General features: G+C 41.3%; 2 protein-coding genes across 2 annotated transcripts in view; both read right to left on the reverse strand.

Annotated features, from left to right (window-relative positions):
• The window catches only part of LOC121549000 (monocarboxylate transporter 10), a 56794-nt gene extending 41642 nt beyond the window's left edge, over positions 1-15152 (reverse strand). Inside the window, exon 1 of the mRNA XM_041860762.2 lies at positions 14557-15152. Coding sequence (XP_041716696.1) covers positions 14557-14908 — 352 coding nt within the window. The 5' untranslated portion in view covers positions 14909-15152. The remainder of the gene's footprint in view (positions 1-14556) is intronic.
• A 2643-nt stretch (positions 15153-17795) lies between these two features.
• On the reverse strand, positions 17796-23672 carry LOC121548999 (ribosome production factor 2 homolog). The gene is made up of 10 exons (XM_041860761.1): positions 23565-23672; positions 20761-20893; positions 20619-20656; positions 20315-20354; positions 20001-20082; positions 19818-19894; positions 19276-19375; positions 18948-19050; positions 18548-18692; positions 17796-18363 (listed from the first exon to the last, which is right to left on the reverse strand). The coding sequence occupies exons 1-10, from the start codon at positions 23585-23587 to the stop codon at positions 18178-18180; spliced, it is 927 nt and encodes a 308-aa protein (XP_041716695.1). The 5' UTR covers positions 23588-23672; the 3' UTR covers positions 17796-18177.
• Positions 23673-23891: the final 219 nt, after the last annotated feature.

Consider the following 23891-nt stretch of genomic DNA (forward strand, 5'->3'; position numbering starts at 1 on the left):
CTAACATTAGGGTCTCCAAAGGATTTTTATGGCTTTGGGCCTAGAATAACCCCATCTGGGTTATTAAGTTCAAGTTCATGTTTAATAGTCACATGCACAGTACAGTGCATGCTTATATGAAATGCTTATAGTGCAAGCCCTACCCAACAGTGCCGTATTCAATATCAAAAAAGGATAGCTATTAAAAATAAAGGAAAAAATACATGACAAATAAGAAATAAGAGGAAGCTTATAAGGATCAGTGCCAGTAGCAAATGTACAATGTGCAGGGATACTGTAGTATTTAGGTAGATGTGTACATGTAGGCAGGGATTAGGAGAAAGTAACTGGTAGCAGGATTAATAATAATTTTAATAATAATAATACTACTAATAATAATAATATTAATAATAATAATAAACAGTATGGCAGCAGCATAAGTGGGGGTGGGGGTGTGCGCGGTGACGAGAGTGTGTGCAAGATGGTCAGTGTAGGCGTTATAGGCAGATATACATGTAAACACGGCTGAAAAGTGACTGGTAGCATGAATATATAAATACTGATGGTGATATACTAATGGTAATATATAGAGTGCCTTCGGAAAGTATTCAGACCCCTTGACTTTTTCCACATCATGAAAATGATCGGGGAGGTTGAGGAAGTTCAGGAGTAAAAACAAACAAACAAAATAGAACTGTTGTAAAATTGACTGTGTCCATAAAATGTACACTACCGTTCAAAAATGTGGGGTCACTTAGAAATGTCCTTGTTTTCCATGAAAACATACATGAAATGAGTTTGAATAGGAAATATAGGAAAATGCATAGGAAATGTAGTCATTGACAAGGTTAGAAATAATGATTTTTAATGGAAATAATAATTGTGTGCTTCAAACTTTGCTTTCGTCAAAGAATCCTCCATTTGCCGCAATTACAGCCTTGCAGACCTTTGGCATTCTAGTTGTCAATTTGTTGAGGTAATCTGAAGAGATTTCACCCCATGCTTCCTGAAGCACCTCCCACAAGTTGGATTGGCTTGATGGGCACTTCTTACGTACCATATGGTCAAGGTGCTCCCACAACAGCTCAATAGGATTGAGATCCGGTGACTGTGCTGGCCACTCCATTATAGACAGAATACCAGCTGACTGCTTCTTCCCTAAATAGTTATTGCATAGTTTGGAGCTGTGCTTTGGGTCATTGTCCTGTTGTAGGAGGAAATTGGCTCCAATCAAGCGCCGTCCACAGGGTATGGCATGGCGTTGCAAAATGGAGTGATAGCCTTCCTTCTTCAAGATCCCTTTTACCCTGTACAAATCTCCCACTTTACCACCACCAAAGCACCCCCAGACCATCACATTGCCTCCACCATGCTTGACAGATGGCATCAAGCACTCCTCCAGCATCTTTTAAATTTGGTCTGCGTCTCACAAATGTTCTTCTTTGTGATCCGAACACCTCAAACTTCGATTCGTCTGTCCATAACACTTTTTTTCCAATCTTCCTCTGTCCAGTGTTCTTTTGCCCATCTTAATCTTTTATTTTTATTGGCCAGTCTGAGATATGTTTTTTTCTTTGCAACTCTGCCTAGAAGGTCAGCATCCTGGAGTTTCAGAAGAAAGTTATTTGTTTCTGGCCATTTTGAACCTGTAAATCTAACCACAATTGCTGATGCTCCAGATACTCAACTAGTCTCAAGAAGGCCAGTTTTATTGCTTCTTTAATCAGCACAACAGTTTTCAGCTGTTCTAACATAATTGCAAAATGGTTTTCTAATGATCAATTAGCCTTTTAAAATGATAAACTTGGATTAGCAAACACAACGTGCCATTGGAACACAGGACTGATTGTTGCTGATAATGGACCTCTGTGCGCCTATGTAGATATTAATATTTTTTTTAAATCAGCCGTTTCCAGCTACAATAGCCATTTACAACATTAACAATGTCAACACTGTATTTCTGATCAATTTGATGTTATTTTAACGGACCCAAAAAATTGCTATTCTTTCGAAAATAAGGACATTTCTAAATGACCCCAAACTTTTGAACGGTAGTGTATATAGTATGTATAAGCTGGAAGTAAAGGCCTAAGTGTTGTTGTTCACTAGTTTACTCCAATTAGGCGAGGGGTGGTAGGGTTAGAAAGTAATAAAGGAAATATATATATTTTTAAAGGATATATATATATATATATATATATATATATATATATATATATATATAAATTTTTTATTTTTGTTGTAAAAAAATATATATGGGGGATTGGAAGTGATGCAGACAATTACATTGATGGAAGTTACAATCTATCTGCAATATTAAAGCTCATCTACCCCCTAAAGAAAGAAAATAAAGAAAACAAATCACAATGAAAAAAAACAGTATGGCAGCAGGGTGGGGGTGTGTGCGGTGGCGAGTGTGTGTGCAAGATGGTCAGTGTAGGTATGATAGGCGGATATATATGTAAACAGGGCTGAAAAGTGACTGGTAGCAGGAATATATAAATACTTACGGTAATATACTAATGGTAACATATACAGTGCATTCGGAAAGTATTCAGACCCCTTGACTTTTTCCACTTTGTTACATTATAGCCTTAATCTAAAATGTATTAAATTCTAATTTTTCCTCAATCTACACACAATACCCTATAATGACAAAATGAAAACTGTTTTTTAGGAATTTTAGCAAATATATAAAAATTAAAAACAGAAATACCTTTTTTACATAAGTATTCAGACCCTTTGCTATGAGACTCGAAATTGAGCTCAGGTGCATCCTGTTTCCATTGATCATCCTTGAGATGTTTCTACAACTTGGAGTCCACCTGTGGTAAATTCATTTAATTGGACATGATTTGGAAAGGCACACACCTGTCTATATAAGATCCCACCATTGACAGTGCATATCAGAGCAAAAACCAAGCCATGAGGTCAAAAGAATTGTCCCTAGAGCTCCGAGACCGGATTGTGTCGAGGCACAGATCTGGGGAAGGGTATCAAAAAATGCCTGCAGCATTGAAGGTCCCCAAGAACACAGTGGCCTCCATTTTCTTAAATGGAAGTTTGGAACCACCAAGACTCTTCCTACAGCTGGCTGCCCAGCCAAACTGAGCAATTGGGGGAGAAGGGCCTTGGTCAAGGAGGTGACCAGAACTCGATGGTCACTCTGACCAAGCTCCAGAGTTCCTCTGTGGAGATGGGAGAAACTTCCAGAAGGACAACCATCTCTGCAGCACTCCACCAATCAGGCCTTTATGGTAGAGTGGCCAGACGGAAGCCACTCCACAGTTAAAGGCACATGACAGCCCGCTTGGTGTTTGCCAAAAGGCACTTAAAGGACTCTGACCATGAGAAACAAGATTATCTGGTCTGATGAAACCAAGATTGAACTCTTTGGCCTGAATGCCAAGCGTCACATCTGGACGAAAACTGGCACCATCCCTAAGGTGAAGCATGGTGGTGGCAGCATCATGCTGTGGGGATGTTTTTCAGTGGCAGGGACTGGGAGACTAGTCACGATCGAGGGAAAGATAAACGGAGCAAAGTACAGAGAGATCCTTGATGAAAACCTGCTCCACAGTGCTCAGGACCTCAGACTGGGGCAAAGGTTCACCTTCCAACAGGACAACGACCCTAAGCACACAGCCAAGACAACGCAGGAGTGGCTTCGGGACAAGTCTCGGAATGTGAGTGGCCCAGCCAGAGCCTGGCCTTGAACCCGATCAAACATCTATGGAGAGACCTGAAAATAGCTGTGTAGCGACGCTCCCCATCCAACCTGACAGAGCTTGAGAGGATCTGCAGAGAAGAATGGGAGAAACTCCCCAAATACAGGTGTGCCAAGCTTGTAGCATCATACCCAAGAAGACTCAAGGCTTTAATCGCTTCAACAAAGTACTGAGTAAAGGGTCTGAATACTTATGTAAATGTATATTTCATAAAATGCAAATAAATATAAAAACCTGCTTTTGCTGTCATGATGGGGTATTGTGTGTAGATTGATGAGGTCATTTTTTGATTTAATCAATTTTAGAATAAGGCTGTAACGTAACAAAATGTGGAAAAAGTCAAGGGGTTTGAAAACTTTCAGAATGTACTGTACATGTCAATAGCAATAAGTAATAGTGACCAGTAGCAGGATAAATAGACAGATACTAATGGTAATGGCAGTCACTAATCAATGAACATCAGCGTAGTAATACATCTAATCAATAATCATTTTAGCAGCAGTGTAGGTGTGAGAGGGAGCAGTAGTTGTTAGCCATTAATAATAGTCTTATGGCCAGGGGATAGAAGCTGTTTAGGTGTCTTTTAGTCTGAGCCTTGATGCACCGGTACAGTCTGCCGGACAGCAGCATGGAGAACAGTCCATGTCTTGGGTGGCTGGAGTTTTTGGCAATTTTTCGGGCCTTTCTCAGAAACTGCCTGGCATGTACGTCCTGGATGCCTGGGAGCTCACCCCAATGATGCTCTGGGCCGTCCGCACCACCCTCTGTAGGGGCTTTCGGTTGAGGGCGGTGCAGTTGCCATACCAGACTGTGATACAACCAGTCAGGATGCTCTCGATGCTGCAGTTGTAAAAGTTCCTAACGATCTGAGGAGCCATGCCAAATCAATTCAGCCTCCTGAGGGAGAAGAGGCACTGCTGTTTGTAGTCCCTCCTATAGCTCAGTTGGTAGAGCATGGCGCTTGCAACGCCAGGGTTGTGGGTTCGATTCCCACGGGGGGCCAGTATGAAAAATGTATGCACTCACTAACTGTAAGTCGCTCTGGATAAGAGTGTCTGCCTAATGACTAAAATGTCAACGCTGTGCCTTCTTCACGACTGTGCTGGTGTGAGAGGAGCATGTTAAGTCCTCAGTGATGTGGCCATCGAGGAACTTCAAGCTCTTGACTCTCTCCACTGTGGCCCTGTCGATTAGGATGGGGGGGTGCACCGCCCCTGTTTCCTGTAGTCCACAATCAGCTCCTTGGTCTTGCTGATGTTGAAGAAGAGGTGGTCTCTGACCTCCTCCATGTAGGCCGTTGGTGATCAGGCCTACCATGGTCATGTTGTCAGTGAACTTGATGATGGAGTTGGAGTCGTGGGTGTACAGGAGGGGGCTAAGCACACACACCTGAGGGGTCAGCGTGGAGGAAGTGTTGTTGCCGACTCTTACTAAATGGGGTCGGCCCATCATGAAGTCCAGGATCCAGTGCAGAGGGAGGTGTTTAGGCTTGGGCGGTATACCGTATATACCTTATACCGGGGTATTTGGAAAAAGACACGGTATGGTTTTTCAATAACGTTGAAACTATTTTTTTGAAGTTTTCTTATAAAATGTGAATATTTGTAGCTACTTTTTAAGTAAATACCTGCAGTCAACTTGTGCAATATGTTAGGCGATAAAGAGGATTGCATTCTTCATTTCACCTGGAGATATAGAATATTGCATTCTTAATTTCAACTGTCACATAATTTTTCATTATGAAGCTTACCGGTAGTCACCCAACCTGGTCTCAGAGCATTTCATATTATTCTGTATGTAAATCGAGACACTCCATTTAGTATGATCTGTTACGTTTCGTATGGTATGTATTAATTTGTGGATGTCCATCATCCATTTCATATGATATGTTACAAATTACAATTTGTATTACATGTTACAAATTTGCAAAAAGTATAACATTTTAGGAATTTGCTAAATGTATGATATGTTACAAAGTCTAGCTAGGTGGCTAACGTTACCTAGCTCGCTAACGTTAGCTAGGCTAGGGGTTAGGGTTAAGGTTAAGTTTAGGAGTTAGGTTAAAGGGTTAGGGTTAGTGGAAGGGTTAGCTAAAATGGTTAAGGATACGGTTATGGTTAGGGGAAGGGTTAGCTAACATCACAGGAGGATGGTGGCACCTTAATTGGGGAGGACTGGCTCGTGGTACCCGCCCTTCAAGACACCTACAGCACCCGATGTCACAGGAAGGCCAAAAAGATCATCAAGGACATCAACCACCCGAGCCACTGCCTGTTCACCCCGCTATCATCCAGAAGGCCATCTGTCTTATGTAACCATACCAAACATAATATACTAAAAGGGTTGTCTTGGGTTTACGTACAGAATAATACGAAATGCTCTGAGACCAGGTTGAGTCCACAGTTATGTGTCACGTGGTGTTTGTTTACAAGCACTCAACGACGAGAGACCGTTGTCTTGTGAGTCACTCACTGTTGATCAGCATGCACTAGGTGATATAATTACAGTTTGGAATTCACAACTAAATGATTTCCAGATAGATATCTAATAACTATTAAGTTAACTGTCTAAAATGTGCTAAATGCTCTGCAGTTTAGGTTTGCTAATTTTGTAGCTGGCTAGCTATCTAGCTAAGTGGTTAGCTTCTTCCAAAATCAAGCATTCGCTTGGTAACAGCAGCAAATCCCCTCCTGGATCAAGTCTAATATTTGTTTTGTGCATGCAGCAAACTGTGAGTAGCATTTCTGAGATACGGGTATACTTTAGGTCAGACACTGTATAAAATGTTCAATGCGCTCGTTAGCATTTAGTTCGCATTCTCTATGGGATTTTACTAACCATTGCTAACCTTCGGAATACAGAGTATCAGTGGGGTTTGAAAACAGCGTCCCTTGTGTTGAGTTTGGTTTTTGCACATGCCCTGAGGATATGCCCTGGAATGCCGTCTGGCCCTGCGGCCATACGAGTGTTGACCCGTTTAAAAACCTTTAAAAAGCCACATATTTTGAGCATCGGATTCGGTATAATAGGATTCCTCCTTGTTCCGATATTGCCCCGCAACCAAACAATCATGTCCTGCGTTTTATCAACAAATTCAAACACCACTAATTTACAAAAAAGGTTAATTTGTCCCGTATTTCAGTCAAGACATTCCAACCTGTCTCATTTGCAGTCACGTTCCACTTTTGACTAAAATATATATATATATATATATATATATATATATATATCTCATAAGGATGTGTTATTGGTGATGTTAAACACTTCTCCAATAGTTGTTGAGATCTGATATTCAGCTAAACTTGGAGAGGACAGTTAACTACTTACAAAAAGTGTGCTTCTGATGAAGGAGGATACAGACAGCTCAAGAGGTATGCTAAGACATGCAGAAAAATAAACACATTTTTGACATAGAATTAAGCATGATGATTATGGCTTTAGATTGCAGGAAAACATTTGTTTCAGGTGTTTGAAAAACACAGACCACCCCCCCAGCCATCTTTATGTACTGGGAATTCTGGGTTGCATGACGCCCCTGACCACAATGCACAGCAAAGGCGAGGGTCTTTTTTTCTACGTAAATCTCCTTAACGATTATCGTAAAGCATGAACAAATACTGAGCTGTTTTGAGGCTATACAGAAATATTTACTATCTCATCATGACAGGATGATGAATACAAGACCCCACAATATACCGGCAGAAAGATTCCCCCGACCTCTTTAACACTCACAACTAGCAACTTTGAACAACTCACTTGTGGCAACAGAGCACAGAATAGAAGCCGGCAGGGAAATTGGAACAGTGCTCTTCCTTAGATCTTCCTTACATATTTAGTACTGGGGCAATGACGGGAGCAACACCTCATCAAACCAACAGTAACTGGCCAGTACAGCCTAGCCTAGCCTAGCTGTCCCAGACTGCCCTCTCCTCACCACAGCACAGTCGAGAGAGACCCCCCTCACAATTAATTTACATGTCCCCCTCCTGATAGCCGATATGGTGTTAGGATAATTTAATGTCAGGGATGCGTACTTCACACGCGACATGAGTTTACAGACACCACCTGATCTGTGATCACTCCTCTCTCACTATCCTCTCAGCTAATACCACTAGATTAGCTAGTAATAATTTGTTTATCCTTTTCAGTTGGCAAGTTGAATGGGGATCAAGTGGCTTTCATTCGGTTTTCACCAGGAGGGCTAAGCCTAGGGCCAAAGCAAAGGGCTTGTACCACTGCCCCCCACTTGCAGGGGTAACCATGGACCATACTAATTGGATTAAAAGGGGACTCTAGATTTCCATTTAGATTTGACAGCTCTGGGGGAATTTGTAAATGCCATGACGTCAGCTAAACTGTGAGTGGCAATTTTGGTCTATGAGCCACATTGATGACCAACTAACCTGGCCAACATTCTTGAAGGAGAAGTTTACTTTGATTTTAAAAAATGAGAAAAGCAACAAAAAAAACAAATATGTCCTTTTAGTAACGGACACGTGCTCAGTATAGTGATGTAGGTCTTTAGATGTTGTACACATGAAATGGTGTCATTCCAAACTTTATCTGCAACATTATATTCTATTTTGTGCGACTCAAGCGGTTTCTTATACAGAGCTGTGCAGGCCGGGGGTGTCCTTACAGAATACAGACACACCCGGCCTGTACAGCTGTGTAGGGGAAATGGCTCGTGTCGCACAAAATGGAATATAACGTTGCGGATAAGGTTGGGGGGAAAAAGTGTCTGGACACTTCTATAACGTGCCGTTTACACAGATTTGGTTGTAAAAAAGTTAACTTCTCCATTAAGACTTATGGCAAATGAGTCACAGTGGCCAAGAGGGGCTGGCATTGTTTTCACATTCCCTACACCCAGACAACACCTTGGTGAAAAGTTGTTGTTTTTATTAAAAAAACAACTGGACAATAGTTAGGTTGAAGTTGAATGCTGAGGTTGAATGTCTTGCTGTTTTCTCTGGGTTTAAATATATTTATTCAAGAAGTTACTCTTTAGCTAAATTCCCCTGACATGGCAGTTCAAGCTGCGCCATAAATAGAAAGGTAAAAGTACAAATCTAGGCCTAAGTCTATACACCAGTTCTTTGACATAAGCATTGCTAGACTAGTTGTGCATTGCTACTGAATAGGCTATCAGAGAATAAACATGTTTGAATTTTCTCTATCCACTTTTAAAGAATTGCTTTGGCACTTTCAGGATGAACAACGCAGATTTCAACATCAAACCTGTCTTTATACATTCCAACCGGTCCAACTGAAATAAAACAGGCCCTGGTATGCATGCAACTTGGTTGCAACTACCACCAAGCCAAATATGCTTTCAGACAACATGTTCTGCTATGCCCTGGTAGGAGCAGTGGTCAGTGTACTCTAAGCCAATATTTGCAACATTCACCCTGGCTTTCCTAATACTGTACCTAACCCTCTGTTCCAATCCAAACCTTTGATTGCGAAAGTATTCACCCCCCTTGGCATTTTTCCTATTTTGTTGCCTTACAACCTGGAATTAAAATGGATTTTTAGGGGGTTTGTATCATTTGATTTACACAACATGCCTACCATTTTGAAGATGCAAAATAATTTTTTTTGTGAAACAAACAAGAAATAAGACAAAAAAACAGAAAACTTGAGCGTGTATAACTATTCACCCCCCCAAAGTCAATACTTTGTAGAGCCACCTTTTGCAGCAATTGCAGCTGCAAGTCTCTTGGGGTATGTCTCTATAAGCTTGGCACATCTAGCCACTGGGATTTTTGCCCATTCTTCAAGGCAAAACTGATCCAGCTCCTTCAAGTTGGATGGGTTCCGCTGGTGTACAGCAATCTTTAAGTCATACCACAGATTCTCAATTGGATTAAGGTCTGGGCTTTGACTAGGCCATTCCAAGACATTTAAATGTTTCCCCTTAAACCACTCAAGTGTTGCTTTAGCAGTATGCTTAGGGTCATTGTCCTGCTGGAAGGTGAACCTCCGTCCCAGTCTCAAATCTCTGGAAGACTGAAACAGGTTTCCCTCAAGAATTTCCCTGTACTTAGCGCCATCCATCATTCCTTCAATTCTGACCAGTTTCCCAGTCCCTGCCGATGAAAAACATCCCTACTGCATGATGCTGCCACCACCATGCTTCACTGTGGGGATGGTGTTCTCGGGGTGATGAGAGGTGTTGGGTTTGCGTCAGACATAGCGTTTTCCTTGATGGCCAAAAAGCTCAATTTGAGTCTCATCTGACCAGAGTACCTTCTTCCATATGTTTGGGGAGTCTCCCACATGGCTTTTGGCGAACACTAAACGTGTTTGCTTATTTTTTTCTTTAAGCAATGGCTTTTTTCTGGCCACTCTTCCATAAAGCCCAGCTCTGTGGAGTGTACAGCTTAAAGTGGTCCTATGGACAGATACTCCAATCTCCGCTGTGGAGCTTTGCAGCTCCTTCAGGGTTATCTTTGGTCTCTTTGTTGCCTCTCTGATTAATGCCCTCCTTGCCTGGTCCGTGAGTTTTGGTGGGCGGCCCTGTCTTGGCAGGTTTGTTGTGTTGCCATATTCTTTCCATTTTTTAATAATGGATTTAAATGGTGCTCCGTGGGATGTTCAAAGCTTCTGATATTTTTTTATAACCCAACCCTGATCTGTACTTCTCCACAACTTTGTCCCTGACCTGTTTGGAGAGCTCCTTGGTCTTCATGGTGCCGCTTGCTTGGTGGTGCCCCTTGCTTAGTGGTGTTGTAGACCTTGGGGCCTTTCAGAACAGGTGTATATATACTGAGATCATGTGACAGATCATGTGACACTTAGATTACACACAGGTGGACTTTATTTAACTAATTATGTGACTTCTGAAGGTAATTGGTTGCACCAGATCTTATTTAGGGGCTTCATAGCGAAGGGGGTGAATAGATATGCACGCAACACTTTTCCGTTATTTATTTTTTTAGAATTTTTTGAAACAAGTTATTTTTTTCATTTCACTTCACCAATTTTGACTATTTTGTATATGTCCATTAAATGAAATCCAAATAAAAATCCATTTAAATTACAGGTTGTAATGCAACAAAATAGGAAAAACGCCAAGGGGATGAATACTTTTGCAAGGCACTGTATATACTGACGTAGCCTATGTGTAACTGATAGATGCACACACACTAAAACACTCTCTACACACATCATTATTCTTTAGTTGTATTGTCTTTTTATACATTTGTGTAAATTTGTGTCTTTAGTTGTAGTAAAAAAATAAAAAATACGTGGGGCCTCCCGAGTGGCGCAGCGGTCTAAGGCACTGCATCGCAGTGCTAGAAGCGTCACTACAGACACGCGTTTGACCCCTGACTGTATCACAACCGGCCGTGATCGTGAGTCCCATAGGGCGCCGCACAACTGGCCCAGCGTCGTCCGGGTTAGGGGAGGGTTTGGCCGGGGGGGGGGCTTTACTTGGCTCATCGTGCTCTAGCAACTCCTTGTGGCGGACCGGGTGCCTGCAGGCTGACCTCGGTCATCAGTTGAACAGTGTTTCTTCCGACACATTGGTGCGGATGGCTTCCGGGTTAAGCGGGCAGGTGTTAAGAAGCGCGGTTTGGCGGGTCATGTTTCGGAGGACGCATGACTCGACCTTCGCCTGTGAAAATGCTAGCATAATGTCATGCATTTTACACCTCAAGATCTCTCTAGTCTAGTCTGCTAATTTAAACATCAAGGAGGCCTGAATACCAGTAAGAATGTATTTTATACAGAATTTCTTAGAGACCCATAGCTTATCTAGCTAAGCAGATGAGGGCCAGTCCAAACTTTTTAACCCTGTCTGTGGCTTAAGATTATGTTTTAGTCATGCGAAGTGCCATGGAATTAGAGCACATCTTATGATGGCAAGCATCCCAGAAATGATCAATATAACAGATGCATCAGTTGAGAAATAGACAGGTCGAATAAACACCATCAATAGATTTTAATTCAGCAACCCTACGTTTAGGCTAGTCTTCTTTGTTCCTGAAAATGAATTCATAGAAATAAATGATCAAACATTTATATATTATTGCAGGGATTCTTGAAAGTCAGGACAATCCTTGTCCGGCTAGGAAACTTTATTTTTATAGTTGAAAAAAATAAGGGATAAAGGATCGCATGTAGTTTCTTGCAATAGCCCTCTCTGACTTTAAATCATATTTATCTCAAAACTGTGATTCCTAGCCGGAATGGTTTACATGGTGGGATAGCTGATACTTAGCTGATACTATGATAGCTGATACTGTATCAAAATATATATTTCAAATGTTGTTAATATTAAGAAAAAAGTTGATATTGTCCCGTCTTTCAACAATCCCTGATTGAATAACAGCACAAATGAAAATTGGTAATAGCGTATAGGCTTAAAAGTGCAACTACATGGTTGATTATACAGGTGTACTATCTTAATGTGACCAGTTTTTCACAGCAGGAAAATAATCTTGCAGCAACAGGAAATGTTAATTATTATATGGATTATAAGTACCCCTTTCCTGCAGTCAAATGACCTAGTGGCGTCATGGGTGGAATTGTATTAATATTTTTCATAATTAATAAACATTTTATTTTCTACCGCCAAAAATCCGGTGTTTCTATGTGAAACAGTTTAGTTATATTTGAGTATTGTGTGATGTATACTAAGTGTAATATTGGGATGCAAACTCAAAATGTAATACATTTCAACTCTATACCTGACATGGTACAGGTGTCTCCTTTTTTTAAGCACATAACCATTAAGCCCATAACCACGTGTGTGAGCTGCATACTTTTGTTTCAAAGTAGATGTGTTTAAGACCACCAAGAAACACTCTGTGTGACCCTGATTTAGCCGACTGCAGTAAAAGGTTAATGGCCATTTTTATAGGGGTTGATACATTTTGCGTTAGTGCAAATCAAGTCTGACATTTTAAAGTGGAAATTACAAACTTTCGAAGCCTTTTTAAACATTGAATACACTACAAGTTTGCGACAGGCTCTCCCTAGGTGAGACCTCTGACAAATGGAGAGGGACTACAAGGGAAAGTGGAAGGCGGGCAACAGCTGAACTTGAAGCACGCTGATGCAATCCCCGCTACTAATTTCAGACTGATGAAGAGGGGACTAGGTTTACACGTTGGGGCGGGGGCACAATCTGAGTTCAGCAGGCCTAAGTATGGTACTGAAGAAAAACTATATAACAAGGAAATCCATGACCAATGAGTGATTAGTTTGAGTGATAATTAATTGTAATTACAATGTGACAATGATTTGATTGAGTGATTGCTTTGATTAGTAGCTGTCAATTAACAGGATCTGATTCATCTATATCTGGATTAATCACTTGTGCAAATCTTCCTAATAATCAGAACAATGTGAGGAAAAGGGTGATTACTGATTGCTTTGTCATCAAATATATGATGATTAACACTGCCAAGGATAGTGTATCTTCCCAGCTTTTATCCTACATTTGATGCATGATCTTCCCTTTGAAAAGGTTATAGTCTACACAATGAGTCTTCTTAACACGTTAACCTAATCAAAGCGTGGAAAATAGCCTTCTCGCACATTTATTAGTGTCCAAATGTTGCCCTTCACATGTCAACAGAAACCCCCTCCCAACCCCCCAATAACATCAGCAACAGGTGGCTAAAGACACAGCAGGGGGAATCTGTGTTCGTTGTATGCAGTAACTTATTTGTTGTAATATCCCAAATGGACGTGGCAGTTTCCAGCTTTAACTAACAGCCAAATGAGAACACAATATTTCATGGGCTTCTTTTCTGAAACATTCACCTTGAAATGCTAAGGTATTCTGGGGGCCTGCTCTTTCATGAACATTTAATGAGTTTTGTATGCACTGCAAGAGCAGCTGCCAAAGAATGCACATTGAGACTGGCGAGAGAATCAGTGGGAACAGATATATGCCCCTTCCCCTGTTCCTAGTAGTCTGTACATAGGCTACATGGCCATATGGGAATGAAGGAAATTATGCAGATAGCCAGACAAGCAGAAACAAATTTAGCCAACATAAGCAGATGTAGAAATTACATTTACATTTTAGTCATCTAGCAGACGCTCTTATCCAGAGCGACTTACAGTTAGTGCATACATTTTTTTTGTATATATATTTTTTCATACTGGCCCCCCGTGGGAATCGAACCCACAACCCTGGCGTTGCAAGCGCCATGCTCTACCAACTGAGCTACACCGGACTCAGTTAACAAATGTCAATGCTGTTATATTATGTCAGTGAGGGAGGACAAAGATTTTCACCAGAAATGAATGAATCACATTTCCTGTCAGGGGCGGGTTGAGAGGGGTGTAAAGTGACAAAAAAGTAGAACGGATGTGATTGTCATACAACCCTGCACACCTCACACCTGTAGCCACCTGAACGTAGGGGTGGCACCAGAGAGCAGGACATGACTAACAAAACTTTCCAAATGAAAAGCTAAAGTTGAATTAGGCCAGCTTCTAATTGAGGCATGTAGCTAGTATCCACTGGTTTATATACATTATTTTCTGAAATGCCGGCCTAAACTAAACCCATAGAGCTAACTTTCAACGAATGAGCTAGCCATGTGCATCGCACGCTCGACTCGCTGACTGACACAAAATAATCTAGAATAGACCGTGCTATAAGAAATTGTATTTTGCATTAGTGTGGTTTTTATGCCATTTCCTAGTGAGAACGTAGCTACGTGGTATAGCCATACCAGGAAGTGCAATAATTAATTTCACTTTTTGAAATGCAGCCAAAAAGGAATACAAATATTTGAATATGCATGCACTACTCCTACTACGGTATTTAGCTACCTAACTTGCAGTGCTCGTGTGCCGACTGTCTATTTTGGGAACTCACCTGTTTTAAACCTGAGGTCATCATCTTCTGGTGAGCCGAATTCTTTCAGGAGGGACATGAACAGGATGCCAAAGGCGTTCTGGATTCCGAACACCGCTCCATTGCACCACATTGCAGCCAGCATAACCACCCACCCCCATCCTCCTTCTGGATGCACGAACTCGGGCTCCTCCACAGCCACGGGGACCTGCTCTTGGATGGTTCCTTTACTATCCCCTTTCCCATTCTTTTCCTCAGCATCGTCCGGGCGCTTTTCCTCTGCTTTCATTGGTGTCTCCTCTGCAGGCTCCGCAGCGACCTTTTCTTTACTTGCATCAGATTCAATGTCTGTCATGTTTGTACCTGCTGTCATTTCTTGGCAAAACTGTGCAGATTTGTAACACTGTCAAATATGATGACAGCAATATACCGGTAACTAGTCTAAATGGTGTGCTCTCAAGCTGCAGCCAAGTTCAACTGAAGAGATTCAGATAATGGTATGCCCCAAAACGTGTCTATCTACAAATATGAATACTTTGCATCTCCTTTCAGGGAATTGTTACCTAGAAGATGTATCCATTCAGAAGCAGTAGCCGTATTGAAAATGTCTACCACTAGCCCGCACTGTTTGTAGTGTCAAACACTAGTGTTGCAATATTGTATAAATAGATACCCGAGGGGCGGGTCGTGCGTACATTATGGCGGTTTCTGTCGCTGATTGGACGCATTGTTGTCTTTTTAAAGTATGACGTCTGAGCATTTAGGAATTACTGTAGTGTTTGAAAAGTTAGAATAAACATTCTTTAAGAGAAGATCCAGAACACATTTATTTAACCTGGTTATACAGAGGAGATATCTTCTGCATGCAAGGAAAAGGTCCATTTAGGAGTCTCAGAACTATAATTTGTGCTGTATTGAAGTTAACGTCCATAATCCAAAAAGTCAAATCAATCCCGATTAATTTTACATATAATTGTGGTTAGGGTTAGGGAGGGGGCGATGACCTGTTTTCATAAGTAGCCTATTGCCCAGTTTTCTCAATTATCCCCATTATCAGTAGGCCTATACAATATAAAAAAACGAAATCTAACACTTTTAAACATGACTTAATTTAAATAAGACTTAATTGTACTATTGATTTCAATATAACGCCAGAGCCGAGGTTAAGAGAATATTAACTATGAATTTAGCATATTAATAGTCAAACAGCGACCTCTTGTGTACAAAGTTAACCAATACTTCTGATTTCATATCCACATCTGCCGGCAAACGTTTCATACCTGGAAGCTGACTGAAATATACCAAGTTATCTAATGTCAGGAGATTACAGATTTGTTCATATGGAGGCAAATCTTTATATCAGAGGGCTTGTGGTGGCAAAGTGAAAAGTATAATTATTTCCTCCCAGTTACATGGTTTAGCTCCCAGTCCCCTGTAGCTCAGCTGGTAGAGCATGGCGCTTGCAACGCCAGGGGTGTGGGTTTGTTTCCCACGGGGGGCCAGTATGAAAAATGTATGCACTCACTAAACTGTAAATCGCTCTGGATAAGAGCGTCTGCTAAATGACTAAAATGAAAAAAAAAAAAAGTTTAATTGTGCTCCTTCCACTCACAAAAAATTGAAACATTTCTGAATGTACCAAACAGAGTTAAATAGTACACTGCTCAAAAAAATAAAGGGAACACTTAAACAACACAATGTAACTCCAAGTCAATCACACTTATGTGAAATCAAACTGTCCACTTAGGAAGCAACACTGATTGACAATACATTTCACATGCTGTTGTGCAAATGGAATAGACAACAGGTGGAAATTATAGGCAATTAGCAAGACACCCCCAATAAAGAAGTAGTTCTGCAGGTGGTGACCACAGACCACTTCTCAGTTCCTATGCTTCCTGGCTGATGTTTTGGTCACTTTTGAATGCTGGCGGTGCTTTCACTCTAGTGGTAGCATGAGACGGAGTCTACAACCCACACAAGTGGCTCAGGTAGTGCAGCTTGTCCAGGATGGCACATCAATGCGAGCTGCGGCAAGAAGGTTTGCTGTGTCTGTCAGCGTAGTGTCCAGAGCATGGAGGCGCTACCAGGAGACAGGCCAGTACATCAGGAGACGTGGAGGAGGCCGTAGGAGGGCAACAACCCAGCAGCAGGACCGCTACCTCCGCCTTTGTGCAAGGAGGAGCACTGCCAGAGCCCTGCAAAATGACCAATAGCAGGCCACAAATGTGCATGTGTCTGCTCAAACGGTCAGAAACAGACTCCATGAGGGTGGTATGAGGGCCCGACGTCCACAGGTGGGGGTTGTGCTTACAGCCCAACACCGTGCAGGACGTTTGGCATTTGCCAGAGAACACCAAGATTGGCAAATTCGCCACTGGCGCGCTATGCTCTTCACAGATGAAAGCAGGTTCACACTGAGCACGTGACAGACGTGACAGAGTCTGGAGACGCCGTGGAGAACGTTCTGCTGCCTGCAACATCCTCCAGCATGACCGGTTTGGCGGTGTGTCAGTCATGGTGTGGGGTGGCATTTCTTTGGGGGGCTGCACAGCCCTCCATGTGCTCGCCAGAGGTAGCCTGACTGCCATTAGGTACCGAGATGAGATCCTCAGACCCCTTGTGAGACCATATGCTGGTGCGGTTGGCCCTGGGTTCCTCCTAATGCAAGACAATGCTAGACCTCATGTGGCTGGAGTGTGTCAGCAGTTCCTGCAAGAGGAAGGCATTGATGCTATGGACTGGCCCGCCCGTTCCCCAGACCTGAATCCAATTGAGCACATCTGGGACATCATGTCTCGCTCCATCCACCAATGCCACGTTGCACCACAGACTGTCCAGGAGTTGGCGGATGCTTTAGTCCAGGTCTGGGAGGAGATCCCTCAGGAGACCATCCACCACCTCATCAGGAGCATGCCCAGGCGTTGTAGGGAGGTCATACAGGCACGTGGAGGCCACACACACTACTGAGCCTCATTTTGACTTGTTTTAAGGACATTACATCAAAGTTGGATCAGCCTGTAGTGTGGTTTTCCACTTTAATTTTGAGGGTGACTCCAAATCCAGACCTCCATGGGTTGATAAATTTGATTTCCATTGATAATTTGTGTGATTTTGTTGTCAGCACATTCAACTATGTAAAGAAAAAAGTATTTAATAAGATTATTTCATTCATTCAGATCTAGGATGTGTTGTTTAAGTGTTCCGTTTATTTTTTTGAGCAGTGTATGTCTATGAAAAGAACATCACATGAGACAAGATGTACAAAACAAATTTAATCATTGAGAATTGTTCCACGATGTACCAGCAGAGATTAAAATACAGAAAAAAAATATATATTTTTTTGAAGAATGACTGCTAATTTCATTTTTTCTTATGCACATCAGACTGCCTGCCTTTCACACAAAACAATACCAAACTAAGCAACATAATGAAGACAATTTGCAAGGCATTAAAAAGAGATATCGATAAGCACACCACCACATTGTCTTGAAATGTTGACAAACATACTTGCAGAAGGTAAACATGTATGTGGGGGCCATTCTTTTCATCATTGATGACAATTCGGAAGAATTCAATCAACATCCACTGTTGGCTTGATGATGTGAGCTTGTGAAATGTCCATTAAAGCCTGGGAAGACCTCACTCTACTTCGGCGGTTTTCGGGGACGTCTCTCCCTCCACAACAGCAGCAGCTGCTGGGCCCCTCCTCTTCCTCAGACCCTTCATCTTACGTGTTTGGAGCTTGGCCAGATCCTGCTTCTGCATGTGCAACCTGCCAAACTTGGTACCAAAGGTATCATGGGATATGTTCTTCTTCTTCTTGGGCTGTAAAGAATAGAAATGACAAAGAGCAACATGAGGACTTCGATTGCCTTGATGATTCATTTCACTACATATTTGTGCAATTAAGACAGACGTTTAAAAAGAAGCAACCTCGCGTGCCATTCAACATAGCGGCTGTTGAAAGAGCGTGAAAAAGATGTTGACAGCAACTAGACATTTTCCCTACCTTCAGAGCCTTGGGCTGTCTGTGAGCAGTCTTGTACAGGTCATCTGATGCCAGGTGGGTTCTCCGCAAGATAAAGTCAAAAGCCGGCCCGATCTCCTCCAGCTCAATCCTTGGTGTCCGACATCCAGACTTCTTCAACAGAGATCTGGAGAAAACAAAGAGCTTTGACTAGTGATCATTTCAGGGGTGAGAGGGACGGCTGACACTAACTTCACAGAACGTGGCTCTGTCCCAAATGGCGCACTTTTCCTTTTAGTGCCCATAGAGCTCTGGTCAAAAGTATTACACTATATAGGGAATGGGGTGCCATTTGGGACACAGCCCATATGTCGTCATGTCAATCTATTGTGAATAATAGGAGGCACTGGTAGATAGTCCAGCTGCTGGAAGGCAGACATACCTGTAGCTGCGCATGTAGATTTTCCCCTCCAGAGCAGTGAAGTGCAGGACATGCTCCAGACCTGCCAGGCGCACTGAAGGCACAACAGGACCTCTAAAGAAGTCTGAATAATAAGACAAATTAGAGTAGAAAATGGTCAATAGTGTCATTGACATGAAATGCAATGTTATAAGACCAAAATAATGGAGAATTTGGTAACTATGTATTATCTAAATGTTTACTAGTTAGACTAAATGTGTTGTAACTAAATGGGAAATCTTAACTGTAGGACTGATATTAACCTCATGACATCTGATTAACACCAAGTTTAGCTTAGACTGAATTTTACCTGTAAGAAGGCTCTTTAGGCGTTTGTGGTCATTGTCATGGTCAAAAGCCTCCCCTGCAAACACCAGCATTGGTTTAGTCCCCTCGGGACATTTGCTGCTCTGCAATGCATTGGAAACAGAACATAAAGTTACAGGAGGCAAAGTAAAATAAATTAATCTGATAAAAATAGATATGGTGAACACTAAAAACGTTATTTGTTTACAATCCAAGTGTGCCTGTTTCATACATTAGTGTCTTGTCTGTAAAACAAAAATGTTCCAAATTAATCATTTTCAAAGAACGGGGAGACAATGTGTCTAGAATAGTGTGTAGAGGAAAGTTCAGTTCTAGAAGTTCATTCAGGCCACTGGGAAAGAATGTAAATAAGGTGTATTCATTTGGCCTATTGTAGCAGAGTTTGGACAAAGACAGGTTGATGAAACACTTACTGTTAATGAACTAAGATTCTGGCAGATAGAGAAAGTACAGTGGTGTCATGCACCAATGTTAAACGCAATTATAAATTCCATAGAAAATGTCTTAAAATAAAGGAACCATCACCTTGATGTCACTTAGGGAGTTATACTTCTCAATGCCAAGCTCAATCATATCCAGCACATGGAAATCAAACAGACGACCTGAAAAAAATCAAAAGGTCAAACCCTTATCTGCTGTGAAAAGTACTAGACATCTTGTGTAGAGCAAGGTCTCCGTCGCCCACTGATAAAATACAAAAATGCTTACCAAATATGAGATTGTTTGGCCTTTTCTTGTTGTGTGAGCCAAACAAAAACAGAGAGCTATCGGTTTTCTTCGAGAAGAATTCCTGTAGACAGAGACAAAATATTGATGATCGGAAATTCTTACATAATCCACAGGGAGTGCTGATTTAAGTGCTAGTATGTCTACAGTGTAAAATACTGCTTTGAATACTAGCAGGTGCATGTTCACAAATTATCAGGTTAAATTATCACAATCCCAAACAATTGGTATGTCCAAGTTAAACAAATCTGATATCAAGAGGAAATGAAGCCATGCAACATATTTGGTTAACTGACCAATGATGTAGAATCTTCAAATGGCCTAGTTATATTTTTCCTGGAAGGAAAGACAACATTTAGTTTACATTCAGGATAAACACACACATCTCAAGTACCAACAATTGATGGACTAGTATTTATGCCTTGTTATTATTTCAGTAAACTCCTTTATGCCCAAGTATTAAATATCCACTGTTATCAACGACAGGGGAAAAATAAAACATGAACACTAAATACAATCATTTCAGTACTACGAGTATACTGGGTTTGTTTGAAGAATAACTTAAGTCCTACTCAAGTGAAGTTAGAATCCATCACTTACTTTTTGTACAGCACAGCACTTGGTTTCTTCAGGGCATACTGGAGAAAAAACACATTGAGAGAGTTATCTAGATGGCACGCTCAAAACTTGACAGTCTTCATGTTTCTAGATGGGTAGGAGGTTCGACAGTCAGAAAACGTACAATGTCTTTTAATGCCTGAGTGACAGTCATACTGGTGTTGCCTCCTTTCATAATCATGGCATTCTTGATGTTCTCTGTAAGCTTAGGAGCTCTGTGGTCAAGAAAGCGCTTAGCCCTCTTCGTCTTAGGGTTTCTGAGGAGACAGTCATTCAACAACAAAAAACACTTCAGCTATGGATGACAGGGACACGAGTAAAACACAGATGATCAGACATAATACATTTTGCTAGATGGAAGAGCTCAATCAACAGTTTGGAAGTCTAGCTAGCTAGTTAACATTCGCTAACTACTTGCCCAGTAAATCACACCGTGATACCAATTATTGGTAAACAGTCAAACAAAGTACTGCAAAAATGTGTAAAGTTCTCTCTAGCCAGTGTTGAACAAAATTACATTTAAGCTTGCTCTATCTGTGCAGTTGGTCCTTATGTAGGTTTGAAATTTTAGACAATATCCACAGGAAAGTATTATTAAACCGACTTTTCAAAACGCTGATACTGCCATTTCTATCATCTGGCACTAGCCCAATAATGGACTAAAGGAGCCTAACATTACTTCTTATAGCCCAAGGGCCTTACATGTTCTGTTTAGCGGCAAATTGGCTCTGGCAGCCAAAACAGCCAAATACTCCATCTAAACATGACTTGATTCTCAATTGTTGTACAGTACTAAAAAAATAAAGCCCTCTACTTTCATATCACATCAAAATAATTTCATAAACTTACTGTACATTGTTTCAATACAGTTGCAGCCAACAGTATTTTTACCTGCCAACACGTTTGTGGTGTGTCTTCCATTTACACACAGGTGTTCGGAGACGCAGATAGCTAATTAGCACAGGTACGCCTTGGGGATGGGCAGGCGACTTTTTTTTCTTTTTTCTACTGTTCCGAGTACTAGCACAATTACTCCAATGAAATATATATAATTTTAGAACAAGGCCCACACTCGGAAAAAAACGTGTGCATTAATCTATATGCCAACAGTGCGCAACAATGCCTAATTTACCATAACATATAACTCCTAATTGCCACAATATATACAGGACGTTCGATTTAGTTTGTGCCTGTTCTTTGGAATTTTCTAAATGGACAACATCTGTTTGGTGAGTAGGCATAGACTAAATGATTCTGATGAAAATATGCTCTGTCTTGATCAAACTAATGTTTTTGCATATTTTCAGTGTGGAACCTGTATGTTTAAGGGGGTTATAGCATAGCTCTTACCAATTATAAAATGGCACTAGCAGTTCGCAAAGTGCAGTTCCTTACATTTTAGTCATTTAGCAGGCGCTCTTATCCAGAGCGACTTACAGTTAGTGAGTGCATACATTTTTTCATACTGGCCCCCCGTGGGAAACGAACCCACAACCCTGGCGTTGCAAGCGCCATGCTCTACCAACTGAGCTACACGGGGTTCCTTGTTGGAAAGTAGTTAGAATGCTCGATTGCAGGCAATGTGGAAAAGTACTCTTTAGACATGTACTTTTCTTAAATGTAGTTTTGTAACTGACTAAAACAAACAGACAAAAATGCGCTTGAAAGGTAACCACATGCTCTTTCCCTCACAGGCAGGCAGAGCTGCGACGTTCTAATACCAACTGCGACTATTGCCCAAAAGGCGTAGTCTCTTTGGCAATGACGGAGTGGCAAGGAGTGGAATATCAGCTAAAAAGACTGGTACACAGACTAGTTCCAAGTCCATTATATTCATCGTTTGCTTCACCAAGGGGCATCAGGCCTACACACCTGTGAGATTTCAGTTATAATGCGTTAATCTACTTACATAACGTTACAGGTGGTTAACAAAAAAATTGTCAGAGCCACACAGACCCGCGTTTTGGAAGTCGGTTTAATAATACTTTCCTGTGGATGTTTTATAATCAAATTTCGACCTACATAAGGCCCAACCTCACAGACAAGAGGTAGAGTAACACGCGGTAAATTCAAATGTAATTTATTTCAACATTGTCTTGTTAAATGTTTGCAATGTTACGTTTCAGACTATATATAAATAATTGGTATCACTAACCAGGTTTCCATCAAACCTTTTCATGCGAGTAGTACAAAAAATGCCAAGACATGCCTGATGGAAACAGAAAATGTGTCGGTAAACCAAACAAAATATGCTAGACAAGGTGGGATCGTTTTGTGTCGGTAAAATGAATTATGCGAGAAATGGCGCACAAATATTTATATAATATCCAAGGTGATGAGTTTGATGCACCTTACCAATAAATATTGAGTCTAATTCTGGTGACGTGATCAGATGATTGGCTGCTTTATGACAAAAATAATCTCGCTCTTATTTTGTCCATAATAATCTCACCATGTAAAGTTAGGTAGGCTATGTCCGCACTATCTGCGAATTTTTGCCTCGAGTGCACGCGCTAATACCAGAGTGGGCAACCTAGCTATATAACGCAACATTTGTGCGAACCATCAGTGGAGTTGAAATTGCGACGGAAACCCATTTCACCTGTTTTTTATTCGGTACATTTATTGTTTTGTGCACTACGTCATCACGCACAGCCTTTTACCAACAATTAAATGTAATTGAACACATATCTGGCCGTAAAATGCGAATATTGTTTTTATGCGGATTTTAGAAGATTCGCATGAAAATCTGTCGCCAATTGGATGGAAACCTAGTTAGATTTATTGGGCAAGCTAGATAGCGAACGTTACATTGCTAGTTAGTTTCGTAGCAAGTGACTTCGTTAACTACATAAATACCTTAGTTATAGTTTAAGGGTATAAACCACATTAAGCGTGAAATACTTTGGTTAGCAAAAAACAACTTACATTACTCCTCCGTATTGTTTCATTTTGATGGCTTCACTCGTGTGCTTGCTTCAAAATACTCCACGTGAATTTTACAACAGCGGAAAATGTCGCGGTTGCATTTACGTCACATCCGTCGTTCTGTACAGTGGATAAATCTGCATTACTCTCAGGTGGCCACTGGGTTACGGTAGAGAGCTATAACTCGTCCATAACTCAAACCCAGGGTATAACGACTGCCCCCTCGCATTGAGAATTACAAATTGACAGCCGACCGCGGTACTGCAGGCATTGTTTCCAGAAAACAGGATCCCCCATTATAGTGAATGGGGAAATGGCGTACGGCCC

The sequence above is a fragment of the Coregonus clupeaformis genome, chromosome 33, assembly GCF_020615455.1.
Source record: "Coregonus clupeaformis isolate EN_2021a chromosome 33, ASM2061545v1, whole genome shotgun sequence".
Classification (NCBI taxonomy): Eukaryota; Metazoa; Chordata; class Actinopteri; order Salmoniformes; family Salmonidae; genus Coregonus; species Coregonus clupeaformis.